The sequence below is a fragment of the Bombina bombina genome, chromosome 6 (genome assembly GCF_027579735.1).
Source record: "Bombina bombina isolate aBomBom1 chromosome 6, aBomBom1.pri, whole genome shotgun sequence".
Taxonomy (NCBI): Eukaryota; Metazoa; Chordata; class Amphibia; order Anura; family Bombinatoridae; genus Bombina; species Bombina bombina.
Genome location: NC_069504.1, coordinates 463,294,590 through 463,321,289, shown reverse-complemented (window position 1 = coordinate 463,321,289; position 26,700 = coordinate 463,294,590). Strand labels below are relative to the sequence as shown.

The 26,700-nt window shown below is 40.5% G+C and overlaps 1 protein-coding gene across 5 annotated transcripts in view; it reads right to left on the bottom strand.

Moving 5' to 3' along the window:
- LOC128663087 (mitogen-activated protein kinase 9) overlaps positions 1–26,700 on the bottom strand; it is a 172,617-nt gene that overhangs the window by 36,504 nt on the left and 109,413 nt on the right. For all 5 annotated transcript variants that reach the window (XM_053717239.1, XM_053717237.1, XM_053717236.1 and 2 more), the window contains one exon: positions 18,816–18,981. In XM_053717239.1, the coding sequence (XP_053573214.1) occupies positions 18,816–18,981 (166 nt within the window). The remainder of the gene's footprint in view (positions 1–18,815; positions 18,982–26,700) is intronic.

The window sequence follows — 26,700 nt, the reverse complement described above, 5'->3', positions numbered from 1 at the left end:
TTTTTTTTTTTTTTTTTAATATGCAGTATATTGCAAAAATGTGTAGCAAACTAAGCATGAGTTAGAACATTTTCACTAGAAAAGCCCTTTAAGTCAGCATTTCCTTAATTATGCACAAGTTGCTCAATGAAAATGAGTAATGTTCACAAAACCTTACAAGTAGTTAGTGAATATGAAGTTGGATATCCTTGTACTGCATACAGATAAAACATTCTACCTTAAAGGGACAGTACACTGTAACATTGTTTTTTCCTTTATATATTTCCAATGACTTGTTAAACCACCTGCAGGGTATAAAATGTATGAGAAATTGCATTTTCAGGTTTATTTGTGTATATGAAAGTGCTGGTTTTGAGCTTTGAAATCACATCCTATTGAAATAGGTTGAGCTTGCAGGTAAAATTAGACCTCATTATGTTATCACTTTTGTGCACACTCACTTGCTTCCTTAAATATCTGTTTGTAAACCAAAGCTCAATATTTTTTTTAGTCATCTCTTATACACCCCTCCTCTGGGAGTGTAATTTCTTCTGCTGGTTGTGTTAAGTATAGAAATACAAGCAAGGGAAATGCACACACTATAATTGTCCCTAAATCACAGTGGCTGCAGATAGATGCACCTATACAAAATATAACAAAAAATAAATAAAAAAACCCCCATAAATTATGCTTACCTGATAATTTAATTTCCATCGTGGGGAGGAGAGTCCACTGTTTCATTCATCACTTGTGGGAAATAAGAACCTGGCCACCAGGAGGAGACAAAGAGACCCCAGCCAAAGGCTTAAATACCTCCCCCAATTCCCTCATTCCCCAGTCAGTCATTCTGTCAAGGGAACAAGGAAGAGTGGGAGAAATATCAGGGTATAAATGGTGCCAGAAGAACAAAAATAAATTTAGGTCCGCCCACCGGAGAACAGGCAGTGCAGTGGACTCTCCTCCAAAGGATGGAATTTAAATTATCAGGTAAGCATAATTTATGTTGTTTTCCATCTAAAGGGGAGGAGAGTCCACTGCTTCATTCATCACTTGTGGGAACAAATACCCACGCTCTGGAGGACACTGAATGAAGAAAACGGGAGGGTAAAGGAGGCGGACCCTATACTGAGGGCACCACAGCCTGCAGAACCTGTCTCCCAAAAGCTACTTCCGCTGAAGCAAAAACGTCAAACATCAAATCTGCTCCATAAAAGACTAATTTTTAAAGGCCCAAGGAGAGGCCACAGCTCTAGTCGAGTGAGTCGTAATTATCTGAGGAGGCTTGTGTCCCACTGTCTCATAAGCCAGACGGATCATACTCCTCAACCAAAAATATAGAAGTTGCAGAGGTCCTCTGGCCCCTGCGCTTTTTAGAGTACACAACGAATAAAGACGACGTCTGTCTGAACTCCTTCGTGGCTTGAAGATAAAACCCGAACCACATCCAGATTATGAAGTAACATCTCCTTCGAAGAGGAAGGGTTAGGACACAAGGAATGAACCACTATAAACTGGTTAATGTTAAGACTTAACACTACCTTGGGAAAAAATCCCAAACCTGTTCGCAGAATGGCTTTGTCAGCATGAAAAACTAGGTAAGGGGGCTCAAATTGTAAGGCTGTCAACTCAGACTCTGCGTGCCGATGCAATAGCCAATAACAACAGGACCTTCCATGAGAGAATCTTAACGTCCAGGGCATGCATAGGCTCAAACGGAGCCCTCTGAAAAACCCTAAGCACCAAGTTTAAGCTCCAGGGAGGAGCCGGATTCCTGAAAACAGGTCTAATCCTAACTAGAGCCTGAACAAAGAACAAAATGTCAGGAAGCTCTGCAAGCTTCTTATGCAACAGTACCGATAAAGCCGAGATCTGTCCCCTTAGGAAACTGGCGACAAGACCCTTATCCAGACCATCTTGGAGAAAGACCAAAATCCTGGATACCTTGACCATGTGCCATGCGTATCCTCGTTCCTCACACCAGGACAAGTAGGTCCTCCACACCTTGTGGTAGATGCATCTAGTGACTGGCTTCCTGGCCTGGACGAGAGTGTCGATCACTCTCTCCGAAAAACCTCTCTTGGCTAAGACTAGGCGTTCAATCTCCACGCAGTCAGCCTCAGAGAATCTAGCTGTAGAAAAAGGACCTTAAATTAGCAGATCCCTGCGACAAGGTAACTTCCACGGCGGATATGATGGCATCGCCACTAGATCCGCAAACCATGTCCTCCGTGGCCACGATGGAGCAATCAGAATAGCCAAAGCTTGCTCCTGCCTGATGCGGGACACTACTCGAGGTAAAAGAGGCAACGGTGGAAATTATGTAGATTAGGTTGAAGTCCCAGAGTACTACTAAGGCGTCTATCAGTTTTGCCTGGGGATCCCTTGATCGTGACACGTATCTGGGTAGCTTGCAATTGAGTCTGGACGCCATGAGATCTATTTCCAGCGTCCCCCATCTGCTGCAGATCTCCGCAAACATCTCAGGGTGGAGAGACCATTCCCCTGGATGAAACGTCTGTCTGCTCAGAAAATCCGCTTCCCAGTTGTTCACACTCGGAATGTGGATCGCTGAGAGTGAACAATTGTGAGTCTCTGCCCATTCCAGAATCCGAGATACTTCCCTCATTGCTAGGGAGCTTCTCTTCTCCCCTGGTGGTTTATGTAAGCCACCAAGGTGATGCTGTCCGATAGGAATCCGATGAATTGAGACGACCCAAGAGGGGGGCAAGCCTTCAGAGCGTTGAATATTGCTCGAAGGTCCAGAATATTTATAGGTAGACTTGATTCCTCGAGTCCATCTGCCTTGTGCTTTTTGGCACCCCAAACTGCTCCCCATCCTGATAGACTCACATTCGTGGTTACAATCTCCCAGGATGGTCTCAGGAAGGAAGTCCCCTGAGACAACTGGCCCCACCAAGACAGGAACTCCCTCACCAGTCTGTCCAGAGATATCGGTTGGGACAAATCTGAATGATCGCAATTCCATTGTCTCAACATGCACAGCTGAAGAGATCTGAGATAGAACCTGGCAAAGGGGATGACATCTATGCTGATTACCTCCATACACTTGGCCACAGATGCCCTGGAGGATGTCTGCAGGGCTAGACAGTTGGACGCAAGCTTGCAACGTCTCTGGTCTGTCAAAGTATTGTACCCATGAACTCCACCCTGTTGATAGGGACCAATGAACTCTTTCCTTCGTTTATCTTCCACCCGTGGGAGGAGAGCTCTTGAATGATCCTCCGCCAGACTGTAGGATGGATCCTGGACCAGGATATCGTCCAGATACGGAGCCACTGCAATCCCTCTGGCTCTCGCTATCGCAAGAAGAGCTCCCAGAACCTTTGTAAAGACTCGGGGCCGTCGCCAGACCAAACGGAAGGGCCACAAACTGGAAGTGCTGTTCCAGGAAGGCGAACCTTAGACATTTGAAGTGATCCTTGAGGATTGGAACATGAAGGTAAGCATCCTTCAGGTCTATAGTCATGAATTGCCCCTTTTGAACTAGGGGCAAAATTGACCTTATAGTCTCCATGTTGAATGATGGGACTGACAAAAACTTGTTTAAGGCCTTTAGGTCAAGAATTGGACAAAACGTACCCTCCTTCTTTGGGACCATGTAAAGGTTTGAATAATACGTCTGACCTCTTTCTGCCGGAGGAACTGGGATGATTACCCCGAGAGTAGAGAGATCCCTCACACACCCCAGGAAGGCATCTCTTTTTGACAGGAGGAATCTGACTGGGTGGATACGATTTGAAACCTATCCTGTACCCTTGGGCGACGACCTCCAGGACCCAAGGGTCTGTAACCTCTCCCCTCTAGACCCCCGCAAAAAGAGATAGTCTGCCCCCTACCTGGTCCAAGGACGGGTCAGGGGCCGCCCCTTCATGCCGACTTTGATTTGGCGGGCTTCTTTTGTTCGGCTTGGACTTGTTCCAAGAGTTTGCTGGCTTCCAAGATCCCTTGGATTGCTCAGATGTCATAGAAGGCTGCTGGTGCTGAGACTTGTCTGCATGAAAGGGACGAAAAGTAGATCCCTCAGGTTTGGCTTTCTTATCCTGAGGTAAGAAGGCACCCTTGCCACCCATGACTGTATATATGATAGAATCCAGGCCAAACAAAACCTTCCCCTTAAATGGTAGGGAAAGCAAGCGAGACTTAAACGTCATGTCAGCAGACCACGATTTTAGCCACAGAGCCCTGCAAGCTAAAACAGAAAACCCTGACGTCTTAGCATTCAGGCGAATAATCTGCATGTTAGCATCACAAATAAACGAATGCGCTACCCTTAAGGCTTTGATTCGATACAAAATCTCATTGAGGGGGGTCTCCACTTTGACCATTGCTGATAGTGCGTCACACCAATAGGTAACCACACCAGTCACCGCAGCGACTGCCGCCGCCGGTTGGAAAACGTCAGTTGGAACATCTTCCGCAACATAGACTCCATCTTTTTATCCATGGGTTCCCTAAAAGAGGAGCTATCCTCAAGCGGAATGGTCGTTCTCTTAGCAAGCGTGGAGATAGCACCATCCACCTTAGGGACAGTTCCCTACAGTTCAAGCTGCGCGTCCGGAACAGGGAAAAGCTTCTTAAAAGAAGACGGGGGAGAAAAGGGCGAACCCAGTTTCTCTCATTCATTCTTAATAATGTTCGCCATTTTGATAGGAACTGGGAAGGCCTGGGGCACTACCCTGTCCTCGTAAACCCTATCCAGTTTAGGGATCGAAGGTTCCTCCGGGAGTTTTGGTTCCGGAACCTCCAGCGTAGCAAGCACTTCCTTCAGCAGGAAACGCAAATGCTCCATCTTAAATTTGAAATCTGGTTCCTCCGCGAACGGAAGCGTAGATGTAGCCAATTCCGACCCTGAGGCGACATCCTCCGATAAGTCGGAGTTGTCCTCCTCAGAGGATAATCTGTCCGAGATATCCAGCGGAGTCGAAGACCCCTGAGATGATTGTGTAATCGGAGATGCTTATAGGAAACGCACCTCGTGGGATGGAGAACCCTCAGAGGTGGACAGCTCAGTCGTACTAAATACTTTATTCCTTTTTGAAGTAGTAATATTGTCATAACATGTGGAACAGAGCTGTAACGGCGGTTCCACCGGAACCTCCTCACAGTATACACAATTAGTAGGTTTAGATAAAGAAGGAGTATCCTTCAACATATCAGGGTCCTCCACAGCTTGTGCCTTTATTACGGACTTGTTTATTGATTAAATGGCACCTTTATATCCCCAATGGCCAGGGCACTCACCACATCCTATGACCCGGACTACAAGAAACAGCTTTCGTCTCCTCCGAACACAGGTTGAGAAAGAGAAAGGTACTGAAGCTATACCCGGTCACATGGAGTACCATGCAGGACCACCCCTGCACTGAGCGAGAGACGCGCCAAAAAAGTCTGCCTCAATCTCTCTTTTACAGCCTCATCTTACACAAGTGCAGCAAAAAACACAATAAACATTACTATGTATATTAAAATCCCCCCCTGTTCCATAACCCCCTTCCGAGGGTATTACCCTAGATTCTATACAGATAAAAGGAGTCACACTGTGACCATGTCTTCCTGTGTTATATATATATATATATATATATATATATATATATATATATATATATATATATATATATATATATATATATATATATATATATATATATACACACACATACACAGAGAGAAATGCACTCACAGGAACGAACAACCAGCTCAATACCATTGTTAGCCTGTTCTATGGCGATTTACCACCTGGGTGCAACTTCTTTTAGCCCAGCAATGCTTTTCACAGAGTAGAACTTTCCTGTAGTATATCAGTCTGATCCCGCCTATTACGGTCAGTCCAGCGCCAAAATACCAGGCAATTCATCTCTGAACAAGGAACACAGCAACCCCAGACGATCGTTTCGGCCTTCATTGGGCCTCGTCAGTGAGGTGTAGCAGTATTCCTCTAAGCACACTGAGCAAGGAGTCCACGTCTGGTTTCCCCTTTTTCCCATAGGGAGACTAAATACACACAGAGAGAAATGCACTCACAGGAACGAACAACCAGCTCAATACCATTGTTAGCCTGTTCTATGGCGATTTACCACCTGGGTGCAACTTCTTTTAGCCCAGCAATGCTTTTCACAGAGTAGAACTTTCCTGTAGTATATCAGTCTGATCCCGCCTATTACGGTGAAGGCCGAAACGATCATCTGGGGTTGCTGTGTTCCTTGTTCAGAGAGGAATTGCCTGGTATTTCGGCGCTGGACTGACCGTAATAGGCGGGATCAGACCGATATACTACAGGAAAGTTCTACTCTGTGAAAAGCATTACTGGGCTAAAAAGTTGCACCCAGGTGGTAAATCGCCATAGAACAGGCTAACAATGTTATTGAGCCAGTTGTTCGTTCCTGTGAGTGCACTTCTCTCTGTATGTATTTAGTCTCCCTATGGGAAAAAGGGGCAACCAGACGTGGACTCCTTGCTCAGTGTGCTTAGAGGAATATAGCTACACCTCACTGACGAGGCCCAATGAAGGCCGAAACGATCGTCTGGGGTTGCTGTGTTCCTTGTTCAGAGAGGAATTGCCTGGTATTTCGGCGCTGGACTGACCGTAATAGGCGGGATCAGACTGATATACTACAGGAAAGTTCTACTCTGTGAAAAGCATTACTGGGCTAAAAAGTTGCACCCAGGTGGTAAATCGCCATAGAACAGGCTAACAATGTTATTGAGCCAGTTGTTCGTTCCTGTGAGTGCACTTCTCTGTATATATATGTATATATATGTATATATATATATATATATATATATATATATATATATATATATATATATATATATATATATACACATATACATATATATATATATATATATATATATATATTACATATACATATACACACGCACACATATATATACATATACACACACACATACATACATACACACACACACACATACAAAACACGGAAGGGGACTACACTCTCATACCGGACCAGGTACACATCCCATGACCCTGCAACATGCTCAGCCCTGGGTGCTCACGGGCACTCACAGGAAGCTGTGCTGTCCCCAGAGTCACAGGCAGTTAACCCCAGACAGGTCTGGGTGCAAGAACCATAGTGAAAACTACAAAACAAATTAATACAACACACAGAGAAAGTCCAGCACTCACTTACAAGCTCTCAGCTAAGATTTAAAAGCAAAAATGGAAAGGTTAGTTACCGCATTTGGCCAAATGGGACAAGCCCAGGTACCACATCAAGGTCCTTTCCAATACCTGGGACCCTAAAACAGCCACACAATGCAAGCTCTCAAACCCAAACAAACTGGGAACAAGGGAAGGATGCACAGGCTTATGTAATCACCCTAGACATATACAAAACACGGAAGGGGACTGCACTCTCATACCGGACCGGGTACACATCCCATGACCCTGCAACATGCTCAGCCCTGGGTGCTCACGGGCACTCACAGGAAGCTGTGCTGTCCCCAGAGTCACAGGCAGTTAACCCCAGACAGGTCTGGGTGCAAGAACCATAGGGAAAATTACAAAACAAATTAATAGAACACACAGAGAAAGTCCAGCACTCGCTTGCAAGCTCTCAGCTAAGATTTAAAAGCAAAAATAGAAAGGTTAACTAACTTTCAGTATAGATAGGGATACTAAAGGCCAAGTCAGCTATTTTAAATGCCCAAATAAGGGTAAACTAGCTACTTGTAAACAATTTAACACACTCCAGCAGGTAAAATAGATCATTTGGAACAAATCAAAAAGGGGAGACTTTTGTTTGGGTAAACTGCCCCTTTAACTGCAGTAAACTATATTACTTTACTGAAAACAAAAGATGCATTCACCAATGAAATCAGGATGGCCTCTATGCGGACAGACAAGCTATGAGTAATAACACACTCCAGAAATTGAAAAGGATCACACTGGCTGTTCAGCTGCCTATTTTCTTGGCTAAAAACTTTAATCTAAATGTTGATACTAATTCCAGCACAATATTTCCTGATGAAACCATTTAGGGATTTTATGAGGAGAGGGACAGACTACTTGAAAATTGTTATTGTTTAAAAAGATAGATAATCCAGTTATTATTTACCCATTCCCCAGTTTTATATAACTAACAGTGTTCTATATACTTTTTACCTCTGTGCTTACTTTTATTTAAGCTCTGTCCCTTATCTCAGTGCTTATTTATTTTTTATTTTTTTTACACAATCATGCATTTAAGTAAATTAGTGCCGATTCTTTTGAACCCATTATTCACCAAGGGAGTGAGCTAAATGTTATCTATAGGGCACACATGGACTAGCAATGTCTGGCTGCAGTGCAGGACTGCTTGTTTCTAAGCCCTTGCAGGCTAGCATTTTACTATTTTAGAGGTTATAACATTTATATAACAATGTTGGTTACACAAAGCTGGGGAATGGGTAGTAAAGGCATTATCTATCTTTTTAATCAATAACAAAAACCATGTAGATGGTCCCTTCAAGCCCTGAAGAATTTCCAGCTGGACTAATGATCAACAGAATTCTGTAGTCTGTCATATTCCAAACAGAAATCTCTCTTTATAGCTTAAAATATAGAGTCAAGTTGAGAAACCAGGCTAAGAATACAAAGTGTGAGGCTCCAACACAGAGACTGTCTACACAATAACTAGCACAAACTGATGGATTAGTACAGATTCTGCATATTTCCAGAAAAAGAAAAAAAAATTACTCTTGGATAAACTTGCTAGAGCTAGCTGAACACGTCAGGTGAACCACCAATCAGCAGTGATCTCCCAGTACTGCTTTGCTGCTCCTGAGCCCACCTAGGTATACTTTTCAACAAAGAATACCAAAAGAATGAAGTAAAATGGATAATAGAAGTAAATTGGGAGGTTGATTAAAATTACATGCTCTACCTGAATCATGAAATTTAATTTTGACTTTACTATCCTTTTAATATATTTTTTCAGCATTATAATGTCCCTTCTCCTGGGAAATTACAAAAGATTTTAGCAAAACTGAAAGACATCGCTATCAGACTTAGGAGATATTTGTGAGCCATTCAGCTGGTGAAAAACATTTAGGAGTTTATTTGAAGTAAAGTAGAAGTCCCTACTCATGTTATTGCCATATGACAATGCTGAAAAGTCATCACCTTGAACTAGGTGTTTCCCACAGCTTGCCTTTGGATGGGAAGCTACATTAGACTGGGGATTGCTCTCCATCCCAGATGAATGAAGTTGGTTGTTATTTGCCAGTGGTGCTCTTCCAGTAAAGATCATCATAGGATGGAGGTAATTCCACTACCTGTATAAACCTCCTTATTCGTTAAAAGAGCTGTGCAAGAACTGTACATGCATGTCCAGGGAAGGTTTGTCTTTATGGTTAACACACATGAAACATTTAACAGCATTTATAAAGGTGCTTTACTTAACATTTAACAGACAGACACCCTAGGAAGCAAATGTTATACAGCCTTAGTGAACCAAAAACACAGTGACTAGCACTGATGATGACTAGTGTTTTCCATAGCTCTTCTAATAGATTTATATGGGCTCTATGATCCCAAAATGTTTATTTCATGATTCAGAGAGAGGATACAGTTTTAAAAAAACGTTTCAATGTACCTTTATCAAAAAATTCTTATTTTTTGCTATCCTTTGTTGAGAAGCAGAGATTTAAAGGGACAGTACACTATAAGATTGTTTTTCCCTTAATGTGTTTCCAATTACCTTTTTTTTTTTTTTAAACAGCTGCAGAGTATAAAATGTATGAGATTTGCTTTTTAAGGCTTATTTGTGTATATGAATTAGCTAATTTTGTGTTTTGAAGCCACAACCTAATAAAATGGGTTGAGCTTGTAGGTATAATCAGATCTCATTACTTTATCACATTGTGTAAATATACATGCTTCTTTATCTTATATCTGTCCGTAAACCAATCACCAATACTTGGAGAGAAAAATGGAAAATTAACATTTTATTGCCTTATCTCTTCTATACCCCACCGGGAGTGTAATTTCTTCTACTGGCTGTGTTAACACAGCTTGGCCTTGAGGCCAAACACTTTCAGGATTGGTGGGGATACCACAGGCTAAATAAACTATTTCAAATGCCAATATAAAGGTTAATGGAAATATTTGTGAGCAATTTAATACACTACATCAGGTAAAGTGGATAGTTAGGAACAAATTAAAGGAGAGAAAATATTTGAGTAAACTGTCCCTTTAAGCTCACGAGCGTGCACATGTCTGCTGCATTATATAGCATGAGTTTTGCAACAGCTTAATACATTAGCAAGTGCACTAGGTGGCAGCACTATTTCCTGTTATGTAGTGCTTCAGGCATGGGCACGCTACCTATCTAGATATCTATGCAACAAAGAATAACATGAGAATGGAGAACATTTGATAATAGAAGTAAAAATTTAATTGAATTTTTTTAAATTGTATTCTCCATCTAATTAATGAAAGAAATTTAAAACAATGAACCTCTTTAAGCAATGCATATCCATCAAAAGATTTGCCTGTGATCACCTCTTAAAGTGACATGACATTTTTTTATTTTTTTTCCCATGATTCAGATATAGCCTGGTTTCTCAACAGCTGAGCCGTGACAGCCCATTTGGTGGGCTGCGACTCGACATGCCCCTGCTGCACAATCCGATAGACATCTATCCTTAACTGCTGCTACGTGCGCACAAGTGCAATGGCCTGTCAGAGTGCCTTTGCACTTGTGTGTGTAGCAGCAGTTCAGAAGGACATGTCCTTGTAATACACTGAAAGCACAGAAAAATATGCACCTCTGAAATAAAAAACAGAGACCGGGATGTTTAGAATTCTGCCCAACAGAAAAAAAAAAAAAAAAAATAATCATGCTCCACCATCCTACTGATCTGTAGTTCATACTGGAGATATATTAACACAAATGTGTGCTTTTGCAGGCTAAGTCAAAAACAATACTTTGAACAATCTGGAAACTCAACCTTAGTCCTATTATGAGACTTGCAATTAAAAGCACACTAAACACATTTCATGGTGGATGAACAGGTCAGCACTGAAATGTAGTAACAGATTTCAATGTTGGGCTTTGTACCGCATGACATAGTAGATCCACATCCGATTGGGCCAAGGGTTTAATCATTCATATTTGGACAACTTTTCTGCTACACTTTATTGGAAGAAGAAAAATAAAACTACCCTTATAATATATAGTTTTATTTAACTAAAAAATAACATTATAGGTATCAATTTCATTTTTATTGCTTGCCCCTCCTTCCTTACACTTAGGCTCCTTGTACTGATCTAAACCACTCCAAACAATCTTCTAAATTATTGAACATCTTGAAACTTAGCACTTAAAGGGACAGTAAACACTGAGATATCTATATTAGTAATGCATGATTCAACAAATTATACCAAGAGAATGAAACAGATTAGATAATAGAAGTAAATTAGAAAGTTGTTTAAAATTGTATTCTCTCTCTGAATCATGAAACAAACATTTTGGGTTTCATGTCCCTTTAGAAAGGGTTTTATGTCCCTTTAAATACAGTAGAGTTGTATAATTGACAAATACATAATTAAAAAGGTAAAAAAAATGTAATGGCACATTTGAAAGTTACAGCGATCCCCCCCCCCCATTATGCGACAGCCATCAGCAGGCATATACAGGTATATAGTGCACTCTTGCACATGCTCAGTAGTAGCTGGTGCCTCCGAAAGTGTGCATATAAAAAATATACTTTTTTTTTTTATAATGAAAGTCAATTGGAAAGTTTTTTTGTTTTGTTTTTTAATTCCATGCTCTATTTAAATCATGAAAGTTTAATTTTGTATTTAGTGTTCCTTTAAGAGATAACGAATTGAATCTATGTAGATAAATTTACAGAGAAACAATGGGATTAAGGTCTTTTTCTCAACGCTGTATATTTTATAAAATTATTTCTGAGAAGACGAGGCATGTTGTTATGTTGTTAATAAGACAATTTCATAGGTTGAGAACTGAAAAAAGCAAAACCTTGTGATATCTTCTAGATAGAAAAAACACCCAAGATAATCTTACAGAAACCTCTGGGAGAGCATGAAATTATTGAATGGACTAAAGGAATAAACATATTCAAATATATCTAAATTTCAATTTGCTTGAAATGTGTTTATGGGCCAGTGACTGTAGTATTCAGGGCTTTATTCATCTGATCGACCGACGCCTAATTTCAATATATGGGAAAGATTTGTAAAGACAGTATTTACTGGCTTGATTCTCTGTCAAGTTCACAACTAAAATAAAAAAAAAACATAATTTATGTAAGAACTTACCTGATAAATTCATTTCTTTCATATTAGCAAGAGTCCATGAGCTAGTGACGTATGGGATATACATTCCTACCAGGAGGGGCAAAGTTTCCCAAACCTTAAAATGCCTATAAATACACCCCTCACCACACCCACAATTCAGTTTAACGAATAGCCAAGAAGTGGGGTGATAAGAAAAAAGTGCGAAAGCATATAAAGTAAGGAATTGGAATAATTGTGCTTTATACAAAAAAATCATAACCACCACAAAAAAGGGCGGGCCTCATGGACTCTTGCTAATATGAAAGAAATGAATTTATCAGGTAAGTTCTTACATAAATTATGTTTTCTTTCATGTAATTAGCAAGAGTCCATGAGCTAGTGACGTATGGGATAATGACTACCCAAGATGTGGATCTTTCCACACAAGAGTCACTAGAGAGGGAGGGATAAAATAAAGACAGCCAATTCCTGCTGAAAATAATCCACACCCAAAATAAAGTTTAATGAAAAACATAAGCAGAAGATTCAAACTGAAACCACTGCCAGAAGTACTTTTCTACCAAAAACTGCTTCAGAAGAAGAAAACACATCAAAATGGTAGAATTTAGAAAAAATATGCAAAGAGGACCAAGTTGCTGCTTTGCAAATCTGATCAATCGAAGCTTCATTCCTAAACGCCCAGGAAGTAGAAACTGACCTAGTAGAATGAACTGTAATCCTTAGAGGCGGAGTTTTACCCGACTCGACATAAGCATGATGAAATAAAGATTTCAACCAAGATGCCAAAGAAATGGCAGAAGCTTTCTGGCCATTTCTAGAACCGGAAAAGATGACAAATAATACAAAGCTCTAACAGCATCCAAAGAATGCAATGATTTCTCCTAGAATTCATAGGATTAGGACATAATGAAGGAACCACAATTTCTCTACTAAGGCTGTTAGAATTCACAACCTTAGGTAAAAAATTCAAAAGAAGTTCGCAGCACCGCCTCATCCTGATGAAAAATCAGAAAAGGAGACTCACAAGAAAGAGCAGATAATTCAGAGACTCTTCTGGCAGAAGAGATGGCCAAAAGAAACAAAACTTTCCAAGAAAGTAATATAACGACCAAAGAATGCATGGGTTCAAAAGGAGGAGCTTGAAAAGCCCCCAGAACCAAATTCAAACTCCAAGGAGGAGAAATTGACTTAATAACAGGTTTTATACGAACCAAAGCTTGTACAAAACAATGAAATATCAGGAAGATTAGCAATCCTTCTGTGAAAAAAGAACAGAAAGAGCAGAGATTTGTCCTTTCAAGGAACTTGCGGACAAACCTTTATCTAAACCATCCTGAAGAAACTGAAAAATTCTCGGTATTCAAAAAGAATGCCAAGAAAAAATTATGAGAAAGACACTAAGAAATATAAGTCTTCCAGACTCTATAATATATCTCACTAGATACAGATTTACGAGCCTGTCACATAGTATTAAACACAGAGTCAGAGAAACCTTCTTTGACCAAGAATCAAGCGTTCAAACTCTATACCTTAAAATTTAAGGATTTGAGATCCTGATGGAAAAAAAGGACCTTGCGACAGAAAGTCTGGTCTTAACGGAAGAGTCCACAGCTGGCAAGAGACCATCCGGACAAGATCCGCATACCAAAACCTGTGAGGCCATGCTGGAGCTACCAGCAGGACAAACGAGCATTCCTTAGAATCTTGGAGAATACTCTTGGAAGAAGAACTAGAGGCGGAAAGATATAGGCAGGATGATACTTCCAAGGAAGTGATAATGCATCCACTGCCCCCGCCCGAGGATCCCAGGATCTGGACAGATACCAGGGAAGTTTCTTGTTTAGATGAGAAGCCATCAGATCTATTTCTGGGAGTTCCCACATTTGAACAATCTGAAGAAATACCTCTGGGTTAAGAGACCATCCGGATGCAACGTTTGGCGACTGAGATAATCCGCTTCCCAATTGTCTATACCTGGGATATGAACCGCAGAGATTAGACAGGAGCTGGATTCCGCCCAAACCAAAATTCGAGATACTTCTTTCATAGCCAGAGGACTGTGAGTCCCTCCTTGATGATTGATGTATGCCACAGCTGTGACATTGTCTATCTGAAAACAAATGAACAACTCTCTCTTCAGAAGAGGCCAAGACTGAAGAGCTCTAAAAATTGCACGGAGTTCAAAAATATTGATCGGTAATCTCACCTCCTGAGATTCCCAAACCCCTTGTGCCGTCAGAGACCCCCACACAGCTCCCCAACCTGTAAGACTTGCATCTGTTGAGATTATAGTCCAGGTCGGAAGAACAAAGAAGCCCCCTGAACTAAACGATGGTGAACTGTCCACCATGTCAGAGAGTGTCGTATAATCGGTTTAAAGATATTAATTGAGATATCTTTGTGTAATCCCTGCACCACTGGTTCAGCATACAGAGCTGAAGAGGTCGCATGTGAAAATGAGCAAAGGAGATCGCATCCGATGCGGCAGTCCTAAGACCTAAAATTTCCCATGCATAAGGCTACCAAAGGAAATGATTGTGACTGAAGGTTTTGACAAGCTGATATCAATGTTAAACTTCTCTTGTCTGACAAGGACAGAGTCATAGACACTGAATCTATCTGGAAACCTAAAAAGGTTACCCTTGTCTGAGGAAACAATGAACCGATTGGTAAATTGATCCTCCAACCATGATCTTGAAGAAACAACACAAGTCGATTCGTATGAGATTCTGTGAAAATGTGAAGACTGAGCAAGTACCAAGATATCGTCCAAAAAAGGAAATACCAAAACCCTGTTCTCTGATTACAGACAGAAGGGCACCGAGAACCTTTGAAAAAAATTCTTGGAGCTGACGCTAGGCCAAACGGTAGAGCCACAAAACTGGTAATGCTTGTCTAAAAAGAGAATCTCAGAAACTAAAAGTGATCTGGATGAATCGGAATATGCAGATATGCATCCTGTAAATCTATTGTAGACATATAATGCCCTTGCTAAACAAAAGGCAGGATAGTCCTACAGTTACCATCTTGAATGTTGGTATCCTTACATAACGATTCAATATAGATAGATCCGGAACTGGTCTGAAGGAATTGACCTTCTTTGGTACAATGAAGAGATAGAATAAAACCCCAGCCCCTGTTCCAGAACTGGAACTGGCATAATTACTCCAGCCAACTCTAGATCTGAAACACATTTCAGAAATGCTGAGCCTTTGCTGTGTTTACTGGGACACGGGAAAGAAAAAAATCTCTTTGCAGGAGGCCTTAACTTGAAGCCAATTCTGTACCTTAAAAGAAAACGTAAACTGCCCCATACCAGCTGAGCTGGAATGAGGGCCGCACCTTCATGGGTATTTAGGAGCTGGCTACAGGTTTCTATAAGGCTTGGATATATTCCAAACTGGAAATGGTTTCCAAACTGATACCGCTTCTGAGGATGAAGGATCAGGCTTTTGTTCCTTGTTGTGAGGAAAGGAACGAAAATGATTGTTAGACCTAAATTTACCTTAGATTTTTTTATCCTTTGGTAAAAAAGTTCCCTTCCCTCCAGTAACAGTTGAGATAATAGAATCCAACTGAAAATCGAATAATTTATTACCCTGGAAAGAAAGGGAAAGCAAAGTTGACTTAGAAGACATATCAGCATTCCAAGTTTTAAGCCATAAAGCTTTTCTAGCTAAAATAGCTAGAGACATATACCTGACATCAACTCTAATGATATCAAAAGATGGTATCACAAATAAAATTATTAGCATGTTATAGAATAATAATAATGCTATAAAATTATGATCTGTTACTTGTTGCGCTAAAGCTTCTAACCAAAAAGTTGAAGCTGCAGCAACATCCGCTAAAAATATAGCAGGTCTAAGAAGATTACCTGAACATAAGTAAGCTTTTCTTAGAAAGGATTCGATCTTCCTATCTAAAGGATCCTTAAATGAAGTACTATCTGCCATAGGAATAGTAGTACGTTTAGCAGGAGTAGAGACAGCCCCATTAACCTTAGAGATTTTGTCCCAAAACTCTAATCTGTCAGATGGCACAGGATATAATTGCTTAAACGTTTAGAAGGAGTAAATGAATTACCCAAATTATTCCATTCCCTGGAAATTACTTCAGAAATAGCATCAGGGAGAGAAAACACTTCTGGAATAACTACAGGAGATTTAAAAACCTTATTTAAACGTTTACATTTAGTATCAAGAGGACCAGAATCCTCTATTTCTAATGCAATTAATACTTCTTTAAGCAAAGAACGAATAAATTCCATCTTGAACAAATACAAAGATTTATCAGCATCAACCTCTGAGACAGAAACCTCTGAACCAGAAGAACCATTATCAGTATCAGAATGATACTCATGATGTTCATTTAAAAATTCATCTGAAAAAAGAGAAGTTTTAAAAGACTTTTATGTATACTAGAAGGAGAAATAACAGACATAGCCTTCTTAATGGATTTAAAAAATAAAATCTCTTATGTTATCAGGAACACTCTGAATATTAGATGTTGACGGAACAGCAACAGGTAATGTAACAGTACTAAAGGAAATTTTATCTGCATTAATAAGTTTGACATGACATGCAATACAAACAACAGCTGGAGAAACAGAAACCAAAAGTTTATAGCAGATACACTTAGCTTGGTAGCTCCAGCACTGGGCAGTGATTTTCCTGAAGTATCTTCTGACTCAGTTGCAACGTGGAACATCTTGCAATATGTAAAAGAAAAAACAACATATAAAGCAAAATTGATCAAATTCCTTAAATGACAGTTTCAGGAATGGGAAAAAAATGCCAGTGAACAAGCTTCTAGCAACCAGAAGCAATAAATAATGAGACTTAAATAATGTGGAGACAAAAATGACGCCCATATTTTTTAGCGCCAAAAAAGACGCCCACATTATTTGGCGCCTAAATGCTTTTGGCGACCAAAAATGACGCCACATCCGGAACGCCGACATTTTTGACGCAAAAAAAACGTCAAAAAATGACGCAACTTCCGGCGACACGTATGACGCCGGAAACAGAAAAAAAAATTTTTGCGCCAAAAAAGTCCACGCCAAGAATGACGCAATAAAATGAAGCATTTTCTGCCCCCGCGAGCCTAACAGCCCACAGGGAACAGCCCACAGGGAAAAAGTCAAATTTTTTAAGGTAAGAAAAAATGATTGAAACAAATGCATTTATCCCAAGTATGAAACTGACTGTCTGAAAATAAGGAATGTTGAACATCCTGAGTCAAGGCAAATAAATGTTTGAATACATATATTTAGAACTTTATAAAAAAGTGCCTAACCATAGCTTAGAGTGTCACAGAAAATAAGCTTACTTACTTACCCCAGGACACTCATCTACATGTTGTAGAAAGCCGAACCAGTACTGAAACGAAAATCAGCAGAGGTAATGGTATATATATATATATAAGAGTATATCGTCGATCTGAAAAGGGAGGTAAGAGATGAATCTCTACGACCGATAACAGAGAACCTATGAAATAGACCCCGTAGAAGGAGATCATTGCATTCAAATAGGCAATACTCTCCTCACATCCCTCTGACATTCACTGCACGCTGAGAGGAAAACCGGGCTCCAACCTGCTGCGGAGCGCATATCAACGTAGAATCTAGCACAAACTTACTTCACCACCTCCATAGGAGGCAAAGTTTGTAAAACTGAATTGTGGGTGTGGTGAGGGGTGTATTTATAGGCATTTTAAGGTTTGGGAAACTTTGCCCCTCCTGGTAGGAATGTATATCCCATACGTCACTAGCTCATGGACTCTTGCGAATTACATGAAAGAAATATTGTTTTATCCAGTTTTAAAGATTTTTTTTAAAATATTACGCAAATATGTGACACTTTTCAGGTTAGCTAGTTTTGTCAGGAAACATCCAAGATAGATAAGGATACAATCCCTTCCAGTGAACAGCACTTTATGAAGGACCATTTCAGCTAGTATGCAACCAACAGACCAGATATCCACTATAAAATTATTAAGGAATCATTGTGAATTAATATGATAAGACATTTAACAATGTAAATCAAACACAGGAAAGAAAATCAAGTGATAGTTTAAAATGTATGCATGGTAGTGCAGTTATCAATTATAAAACATTACTATAAAAGTAACTAAAACTATAATCTAATAATACTGGGACCCCCCCCCCCCATCCCCCATCCACCCCCCCCCCACACAAATACAACATAAGGGGACATTAAAGCATTAAATACATTTTGAAACCTAGGTTTTACCGCAGGTATGTGAAGGAGACTTGCTGCACATGTGCAAATACATCAGCAGTGAAAGCATCCATGGCTAGGAGGAGGCAGGGAATAACCTCAATACTATGTTAATAAAATGTATTTAGTGTTTAATATACTCATAAGGAATTTACTAGACTGAATAAATCACTTTTATGTAGAGCTACAATTATTTTAGATGATTAAAAAGACAAAAAACTGAGCAAAGATCTGAAATGACATTTTGCATACAATTTTCAATGGTAAACACATATACAGTTTGAGAAGACAAACCATAAGCTTACCGTTTTCTTTGTACCCCATACCAAGGATAACCTCTGGGGCTCGGTAATATCTTGTTACTACATATGGGGTCATCATAAAATTAGTGCATGCAGTTCTCGCCAGTCCAAAGTCAAGTATCTTCAGAGTACAGTCTGATTTTACAACTATATTGCTGGGTTTCAAATCCTAAAAAAATAAAATTATGTAATTTAAAAACAAAAACAAAAAAATAAAACAAAAAACTGTTAAAAAAAAAAAATTATGCTTACCTGATAATTTCCTTTTCTTCTGATGGAAAGAGTCCACAGCTGCATTCATTACTTTCGGGAATTAAGAACCTGGCCACCAGGAGGAGGCAAAGACACCCCAGCCAGAGGCTTAAATACTAGGCCTGTCAAAAATAATCGTTTTGACGATGCATCGCGATGCGGCATGAAACGATTCTGCATCGATGCGCTGAGACGCGATAATCGATTAACGTTACCCACGTGACCAGCCTCCAGGAAACGTAAAAGAAAGTGCGCGAAAGTGCGCGGTACATCGTTTTGACGTCACTGACGTCACGTCACCCAATAAAGCAACATGGGCGCTCATGGGCGGTCTCTTGAAGTGCCGAAGTTACGCAGTAGGAGCAAAGCAGCAAAGCAGGAGTTTGTTGCCTGAGATTGATGATGGTACACGGCGGTATACTACAGCTACACGGCGGGCTCATTTTTATTTTGTGGGAGACAGAGGAGGAGACCTATGGTGAGAATTAGACTAACTAACTGTTTGTTTAGTTAATAGTTACCAAAACGTTGTACATTTTGCCAATGCCATGCCATAATTGCCATTGCCATGCCTGCCTATTGCCTCAACTGCCTACTACTTGCCAATAGGTAAGAGCAAATCAATAAGGGGTACACAATCACATTTATTACACAATAAGGGGTAACAATTAAATACTTGCCTTATTTACTTAACGTAGTATGCTGAGCTGACTGAGGCTCAGGCTGCTGCATAATTAATTGCTGCATTATTGAATAATATTGCATATATAAAAAATGTATTATAAATAAATATAGTATACTATTATTGTCTAATAATGTCTCTATTAGTCTAATCTGTATCTATTATCTACATGTTTTTCACATGGATGGATGGCCTGGTCTGAAGTTCTAATATTTTAATAATATATTAATTCAAGAAAGTGCATGCAATTTTAAACAACTTTCCCTATTATATAATTTGCTTATCCTTTGTTGAAATGCATAGCCTCCTCCTTGTGCACAAAGTATTATATACTTATAGTAAGTAATGTGTGTGCTGTGCAATGCATTGCTAATATGTCATCAACAAACGATATCTGAGAAGTATGAAGCAAATTAAATAATAGAAGAGTTAGTTATGATGTTTATTTAAAATTGTATTCTCTATCTGAATCATGAAAGTAAATGTTTGGGTTTTTGCACCTTTAAGTGTGTAATATATTACAGTAACTGTGTCAGTGAGTGAGTGATGTCCCCTGCAATTATCACAATGCAATTTGTTTTAAAATTTATGTTCGCAAAATGTATGGCATTGGCAAAGTAGTTGAAGTTACTAGTACTTGTTGATTTTACATTTGCGGCTTGACATTTTGACAACTGGAACTTAGTGTATTTTCTTTTTTTTTTAACACTGACAGAGTTTGACGTTGACAACAACATCATCCGTCACATATGTACATGTCATGCTAAAATGACAGAGGGAGACAAAAAAGATAGAGAGATAAAAAATGCACCTAGCATTTTAAAAGCAAGCATCTGGGCACATTTTGGATTTTATGAACATACTGGAAAGCACGAATTGGACAAGACACACGCGGTTTGTAAAGCCTGTCACACAAAAATTAAATACCTAGGGAATACTACTAACTTGAGAAATCACGTTAGACGTTTTCACTCTGAGATGCTAACCCCTGCCGCTGTCGCCAGTGCCACTGCCAAGGAAATAACAAGACTAGCTGAAGCTCATCAGCCAAGAATTGATGCAATGCTGTCAACTTTGCCACCCAACTCTGAAAAAGGGAAGAGAATAACCAAAGCTGTGGCAACTTTCATAGCGAAGGACCTACGGCCTTACTCTGTTGTGGAAAACCTTGGGTTTCGCAACCTGTTGAAGACACTAGAGCCACGTTATAAGATCCCGTCACGCAATCACTTAACAGAAAACGTTATACCTGCACTCTACCAAGAAACAAAAGCTCAGGTAATTGCATCAATGAGCCAAGCCAGTCGAGTCGCACTAACGTGTGATTCATGGACTTCAGTCACGACGGAGTCTTATGTAACAGTAACTGCACATTACATTAGCAAGGACTGGAAGATCTTGTCGCATGTGCTGCAAACGAGAGCAGTTTATGAGTCTCACACGGGTTCTCATCTGGCGGAGCTACTGTCTCGTGTCGTGGAAGAATGGCAGCTGTCCGATAAATCTGTAGTGCTTGTGACCGACAATGCTTCGAACATGATTGTTGCTGCTCAAGTTGGAAAATTCCCTCATGTAAAATGCTTCGCCCATACACTGAATCTCGCATCCCAGCGGGCGCTGAAAGTGGCCACGCTCTCCAGGCTTTTAGGCAGAGTGCGACGAATATCAACATTTTTTCACCGCAGCACTACAGCAAACCACTGTCTGAAAGAAAAACAGAAATGTCTTGGCCTGAAGAATCATAAGCTAATAACTGATGTGACAACAAGGTGGAACAGCTCATATGACATGGTCGAGAGGTTCCTAGAACAGCAACCTGCAATCTGTGCCACATTGTTGTCTCCAGAAGTCAGAAAAAGTGAGTCAGATCTCTGCACTCTCAACGAAACAGATGTGTCAAATGCAGAGGATGCTGTGAGTGCATTAAAGCCAATGAAAGATGCAACCACACTGATGTCAGAAGAGCGCAATCCAACTGTTTCTCTCATTGCCCCTCTAAATGCACAACTGCTCCAGAACATGACAGACACCATGGGAGACACACCCATGATCCATGAGATCAAGAATGCCATCAAAACAGATCTCCTGAAGAGGTACAGCAGTGAGGCAGAGAAGAAGATACTTTATACAGCCTCTGCCCTGGATCCTCGTTTTAAGGGACTGCCTTTTATTCTCACAGAGGAGGAGAGATTGGAGATATACAGAGGAGTGACTGAGGAGGCTGCATCCTTGGAGGTAATTTTAATTGCATCATGTTTCTTGAATAGATGTGAGCTGTTGTATGCATTTATTTATGCATTACTGTCTCTCTGAGCACACACATAGCATTAGCTGGCTGGCTGCTCGAGGTAATAATGAATGCTATTTTTTCTATTCTTTTGTTCAAACACAGATTGAGTGTACTAGTACAGTTACATCTAGGAGGACAAACGTGGATGAAGTGCCACTGCCTGAGGGAAAAGAAACTCTGGAAGAAGAATCAGCCATCGAGGAGGATAACCCTTCTCCTCCCAAAAGAAAGTCCACATCGCTTCTCATGACTTTGCTGGGACAGTCTTTCACTGACACTGAAGGTACAATAGAACCCAAGACCCCCTATGCCAAGGCTGAAGAGGAAATAGAGAAATATTGTAAAGCCCCATCTCTGCCTCTCACTGAAGACCCTTTGAAATGGTGGCATGTACATGAGGTCATATTTCCCCTCCTCTCTCATTTGTCAAAGCGATACTTGTGTATCCCAGGTACAAGCGTGTCTGCAGAGCGGGTTTTCTCCACTGCAGGAGATGTGGTAACGGCTAAAAGAAGCACCCTCAAACCAGAGCATGTGGATCAACTAGTGTTCTTACAGAAAAACCTACATATTCCATAATTCTGAGTAGTGATTCAGGTTTATAATATTAATATTTAATGTTTTTTGGCACATCCAGAAGAAAGTGCTGTGTGCCCCACTGCCCAGTGCAGACTACTGTTAAGTTATTTTATATTTGTTACTGTTATATAGCTTATAGCTTTTTGAAAAATGAAGCTTAAAACCTTGAGTAAATCTTTGTTGGATCACAAAATATACTAGTACACTACACGACACGACCGACCACGTCACTCTGTCACAGTCACACACACACACACACAATACAAAAGAAACAACACACAACTGCACACACCTCATGTGTGCGTGTCAGTCAGTGTCACCCTTCACCATGATTCACTCTTTTTATTATGTGTGTTTTTTTTGGTATTGTTTGACTGTGTGTGACTGTGACTGTGTGTGTGTTGTGTAACAATATATTTGTGATCCCATAAAGATATTGATAATCAAAGTTAGTAAATCTAGTAGTTCAATGCTACTTCTTGTTTAATGTCTATTACTACTTCTAGTGTTACTGTGATGTTTGCCAATCAGGAAGTGCTCTGTTTTGTAGATGTTGTGCTATTGTTACAGCACACCCCTGTATTGTTTGCAATGCAGTGAGTGCATAGTGCACACTGCATAAGGGATTATTAATATTATTCATTCACACTAAAAAATTGTCTATTTTAAATAGACCCTTTAAGAAAGATATCATATGTTTTTGTTTATGATCCCAATTCCCAATCCCAAATGCCATCCCACCCACTCCCAGGCAGATCTGTAGGGGTTAACCGAATATAACCAACCAGTTAACAATAACAATGTGTGTACTGCAGTGTCTAACTGTCTCTTTATGAGTGTGTGAGTGTGTCTGTGAGTGAGTGCCAGTTTGAAAAGTTTGTATGTATCTCATTCTCTATGAGTGTGTGTGAGATGAGTGTATTAACTGCCTTTGAATTTTTTTGTTTGTATGTGATTGTGTGTCTGTCCCAGTGTCACTGTCTAAGTGTCTATGAGTGTGAGTGTGACTGTGGCTGACTGTGGTGCCATTGAATGTTTTTGTTTGTGTGTGTGTCCCACTGTGTCTCTAGTGTCTGAGTGTCTAGTGAGTGTGACTGTCTAACTGTCTATGAGTGCACTATGCAGAGAGTGAGACTGAAGCCAAACCCCACTATAGGGGAAGGAAAAGCCTTGAGTAAACCTTGAGTAAATCTTTATTGGATCACAAATATACTGTACACTACAGACAGTACAGCACACACACAGTGCCACACACAACAGCACAATACAAAAATAAAGCACACACACCTCAGGTGAGTGGCGTGCCACCCTTTCTTCACCATGATTTACTCCTTGATGTCTGTGTCCTTTTTTATGTATTGTTTGTTTGTGTGTGACTGCTGTGTACTGTTCAGTGACAGACTCAGTCACTATTCAGTTGTGTGTAGTACTGCTTTAACAGTAACTAATAACTAACTAATTATATTTGTGATCCCATAAAGATAATATAATCATCAAGAAGAAACTGTAGTTATAGTAGTTCAGTTCAATGCTACTTGTTTTAAATGTCTCTCTCTCAGTCTCTAGTACTATTGTAAGTCTGTAACTGTGTAAACTAATTGTATATGTCACAATCACATGTGTGTTGTGTGCACACTCTGTGCTTTTGTGTTGTGTTCCAGATTCTTCACGTGATGTTTGTTTGCCACAAATTGACAGTCATGAAGGCACAGTGGACTGCACCTGTAATTTTGTACCTATAAGGGATTTATGTTTTGTTTTCTGAGGACAATTTTCACACAAATAAGGTATTATGGTGGTAACTTAAGCTTAACCTATCTATTTGGGTTTTAATTTAATGTCTATTATATTATTATTACTAAGTAAGTAAAGAAATTAAATTAAAACCAACATAGATAGGTTAGACATTTATTTGTTGTTCATGTTTCTTTACAAGTGTATAGTGTACTACTTACTAATATATAATATATACATTTAAATATTTTCTTTTACTGAAGAAGTACACTGTGAGCACTGCACTTTTTACACTACGTACTCTGTAACTACAGTTTGATGCCATAATATTGTTTCCAAACCAATACAACAATTGCCATTTAGTATTTACTGTTCTATAAACTGTTGTTGTCTGCTGTGTTCAGACTTTGCCACAGGAAGAGTGTCCTTTTTTGAGCTAATAAAATAAAAAAAGAGTTTATTTCAATACTTTGACTTCTTGAATTTTTTTTTCTGAAAAATTTAAAAATTGGGCAGAAATAGTGCAGTAATCGTGATGCATCGCGATGCATCGTAGAATCGAATCGTATCGAATCGTTACGATGATAATCGTAATCGAATCGAATCGTGAGACAGGTGAAGATGCGCAGCTCTATTAAATACTCCTCCCACTCCCCAGTCATTCTGCCGAGGAACAAGGAACAGTAGAAGAAATATCAGGGTGAAAAGGTGCCAGAAGAATATAAGGACACCCCACATAAAATCACGGGTGGGGAGCTGTGGACTTTTTGCATCAGAAGAAAAGGAAATTATCAGGTAAGCATAATTTACGTTTTTCTTCTTAAATGGAAAGACTCAACAGCTGCATTCATCACTTTTAGGAAATCAATACCCAAGCTAGAGAGGACACTGAATGCCAAGACGGGAGGGTACAATAGGCGGCCCAAACTGAGGGCACCAGACCTTAACCACAACCCAATAAAAAAATCCTGCTTTGTCGAAGCCGAGAAAAATTTAAAAGAAAAAGCCCCAGTGACACGGACTCGCAGCTAGTCCAAAGCCAAACAAGAGACCGCGAACAGACTCGACTGACCTAACAGTCCTCCAAGAGACTCCGTCGCCCAACAGACCGTCCCCCACCAATCACCCCTCAGATGAAGGTGAAACCAGCCTGAAAGGGGACAAGGCAAAAGGAGAACCGAGGAAACCAAAAGGTTCCAATAATACGAAAAGAACACCTCCAAGTGTTTGTGGCCCAGCTCACAGAAGTCTAAAAGGACCCAAACAGAGAAGGAGGCCACGCCAATATGAGTGAAAACCGGAATACCGGACACGGAGACAGAAAAACCATCTCCCCAACATCCTGCAAGCATGGACGCAACTGAAGAAGCAAAGTCCTCCCTGCGCCCGCCCATAGAATACCAAAGTATTCAACCATGAAAGCATGTAATAGACCTGGGCAAAAACCTCAAGGTTAAGAACACAGAGTCCATAACAGGACGACACAAAGGAAGCAAAAGAAGCAGTCCACAAGAAATGGACTGCACAAAAACAGTCCCTCAACAGAGGGCACTTTCCAGACAACCTAAGCCGCCGGACCTACACTCAGGCCCCTAAAAAGGGGAACACAAGCCTCCATCAAGGCCTCCTGAGAAGGAGAGTATACCCTCAGAACCCGAAGGAAGAGTAAACCCTCTCCTGTGAAGGAGCAAGGAGAAACCATCTCACAGCAGACTGAGCTATCAGGCTAGACTCAACAAGCTCTCACATACAAGGGATACTGCGACCCCTAGACCGCTCAGAAAACCTGACCTGCAGACCCATACCCTGCTGGACCAACCCAGCCACAGGGATCCAGTACAGTAACAAAGGAATCCCGAAACTGATACAGGAATGAGCGTAAAGATGGTATAGCCATCCCTCTAGAGTACTAGAACAACCTGACTCAGACCACAGACAAGGCCATAGATTTAAGTATCTATCAAAACAAGGCCCCACAGTCTGACTTGCAAGACGCCAGGTGGAACCACTTCTACCCTATACCTCCTGACCCGGAGAAGTCCTAAAAAAAGGAAAATATTCCCTATGAAAAGGGAAGAGACCGGAAGGACAACAACTACCCTCAAGGCCTGAAGCCACCGGCTAGGTGGGAAGAAAAATTCCAAAAGGCAAGTGTCCTAGAAAAAGGACCCCCTTACAAGTCACGCCAAACAGAGGCCCAGCCAACCCATATACCTGCAGAGCAGAGAATCCACGGGTATACTGGCAAACTGACCAGAGGAATGCAACACGAAGGTGCACCAGAAATTGGAAAACCAACGCCGGTAGCTGGGTATGAACCCACACCCTTGAGGCGCAAGCCACCCAGGCAC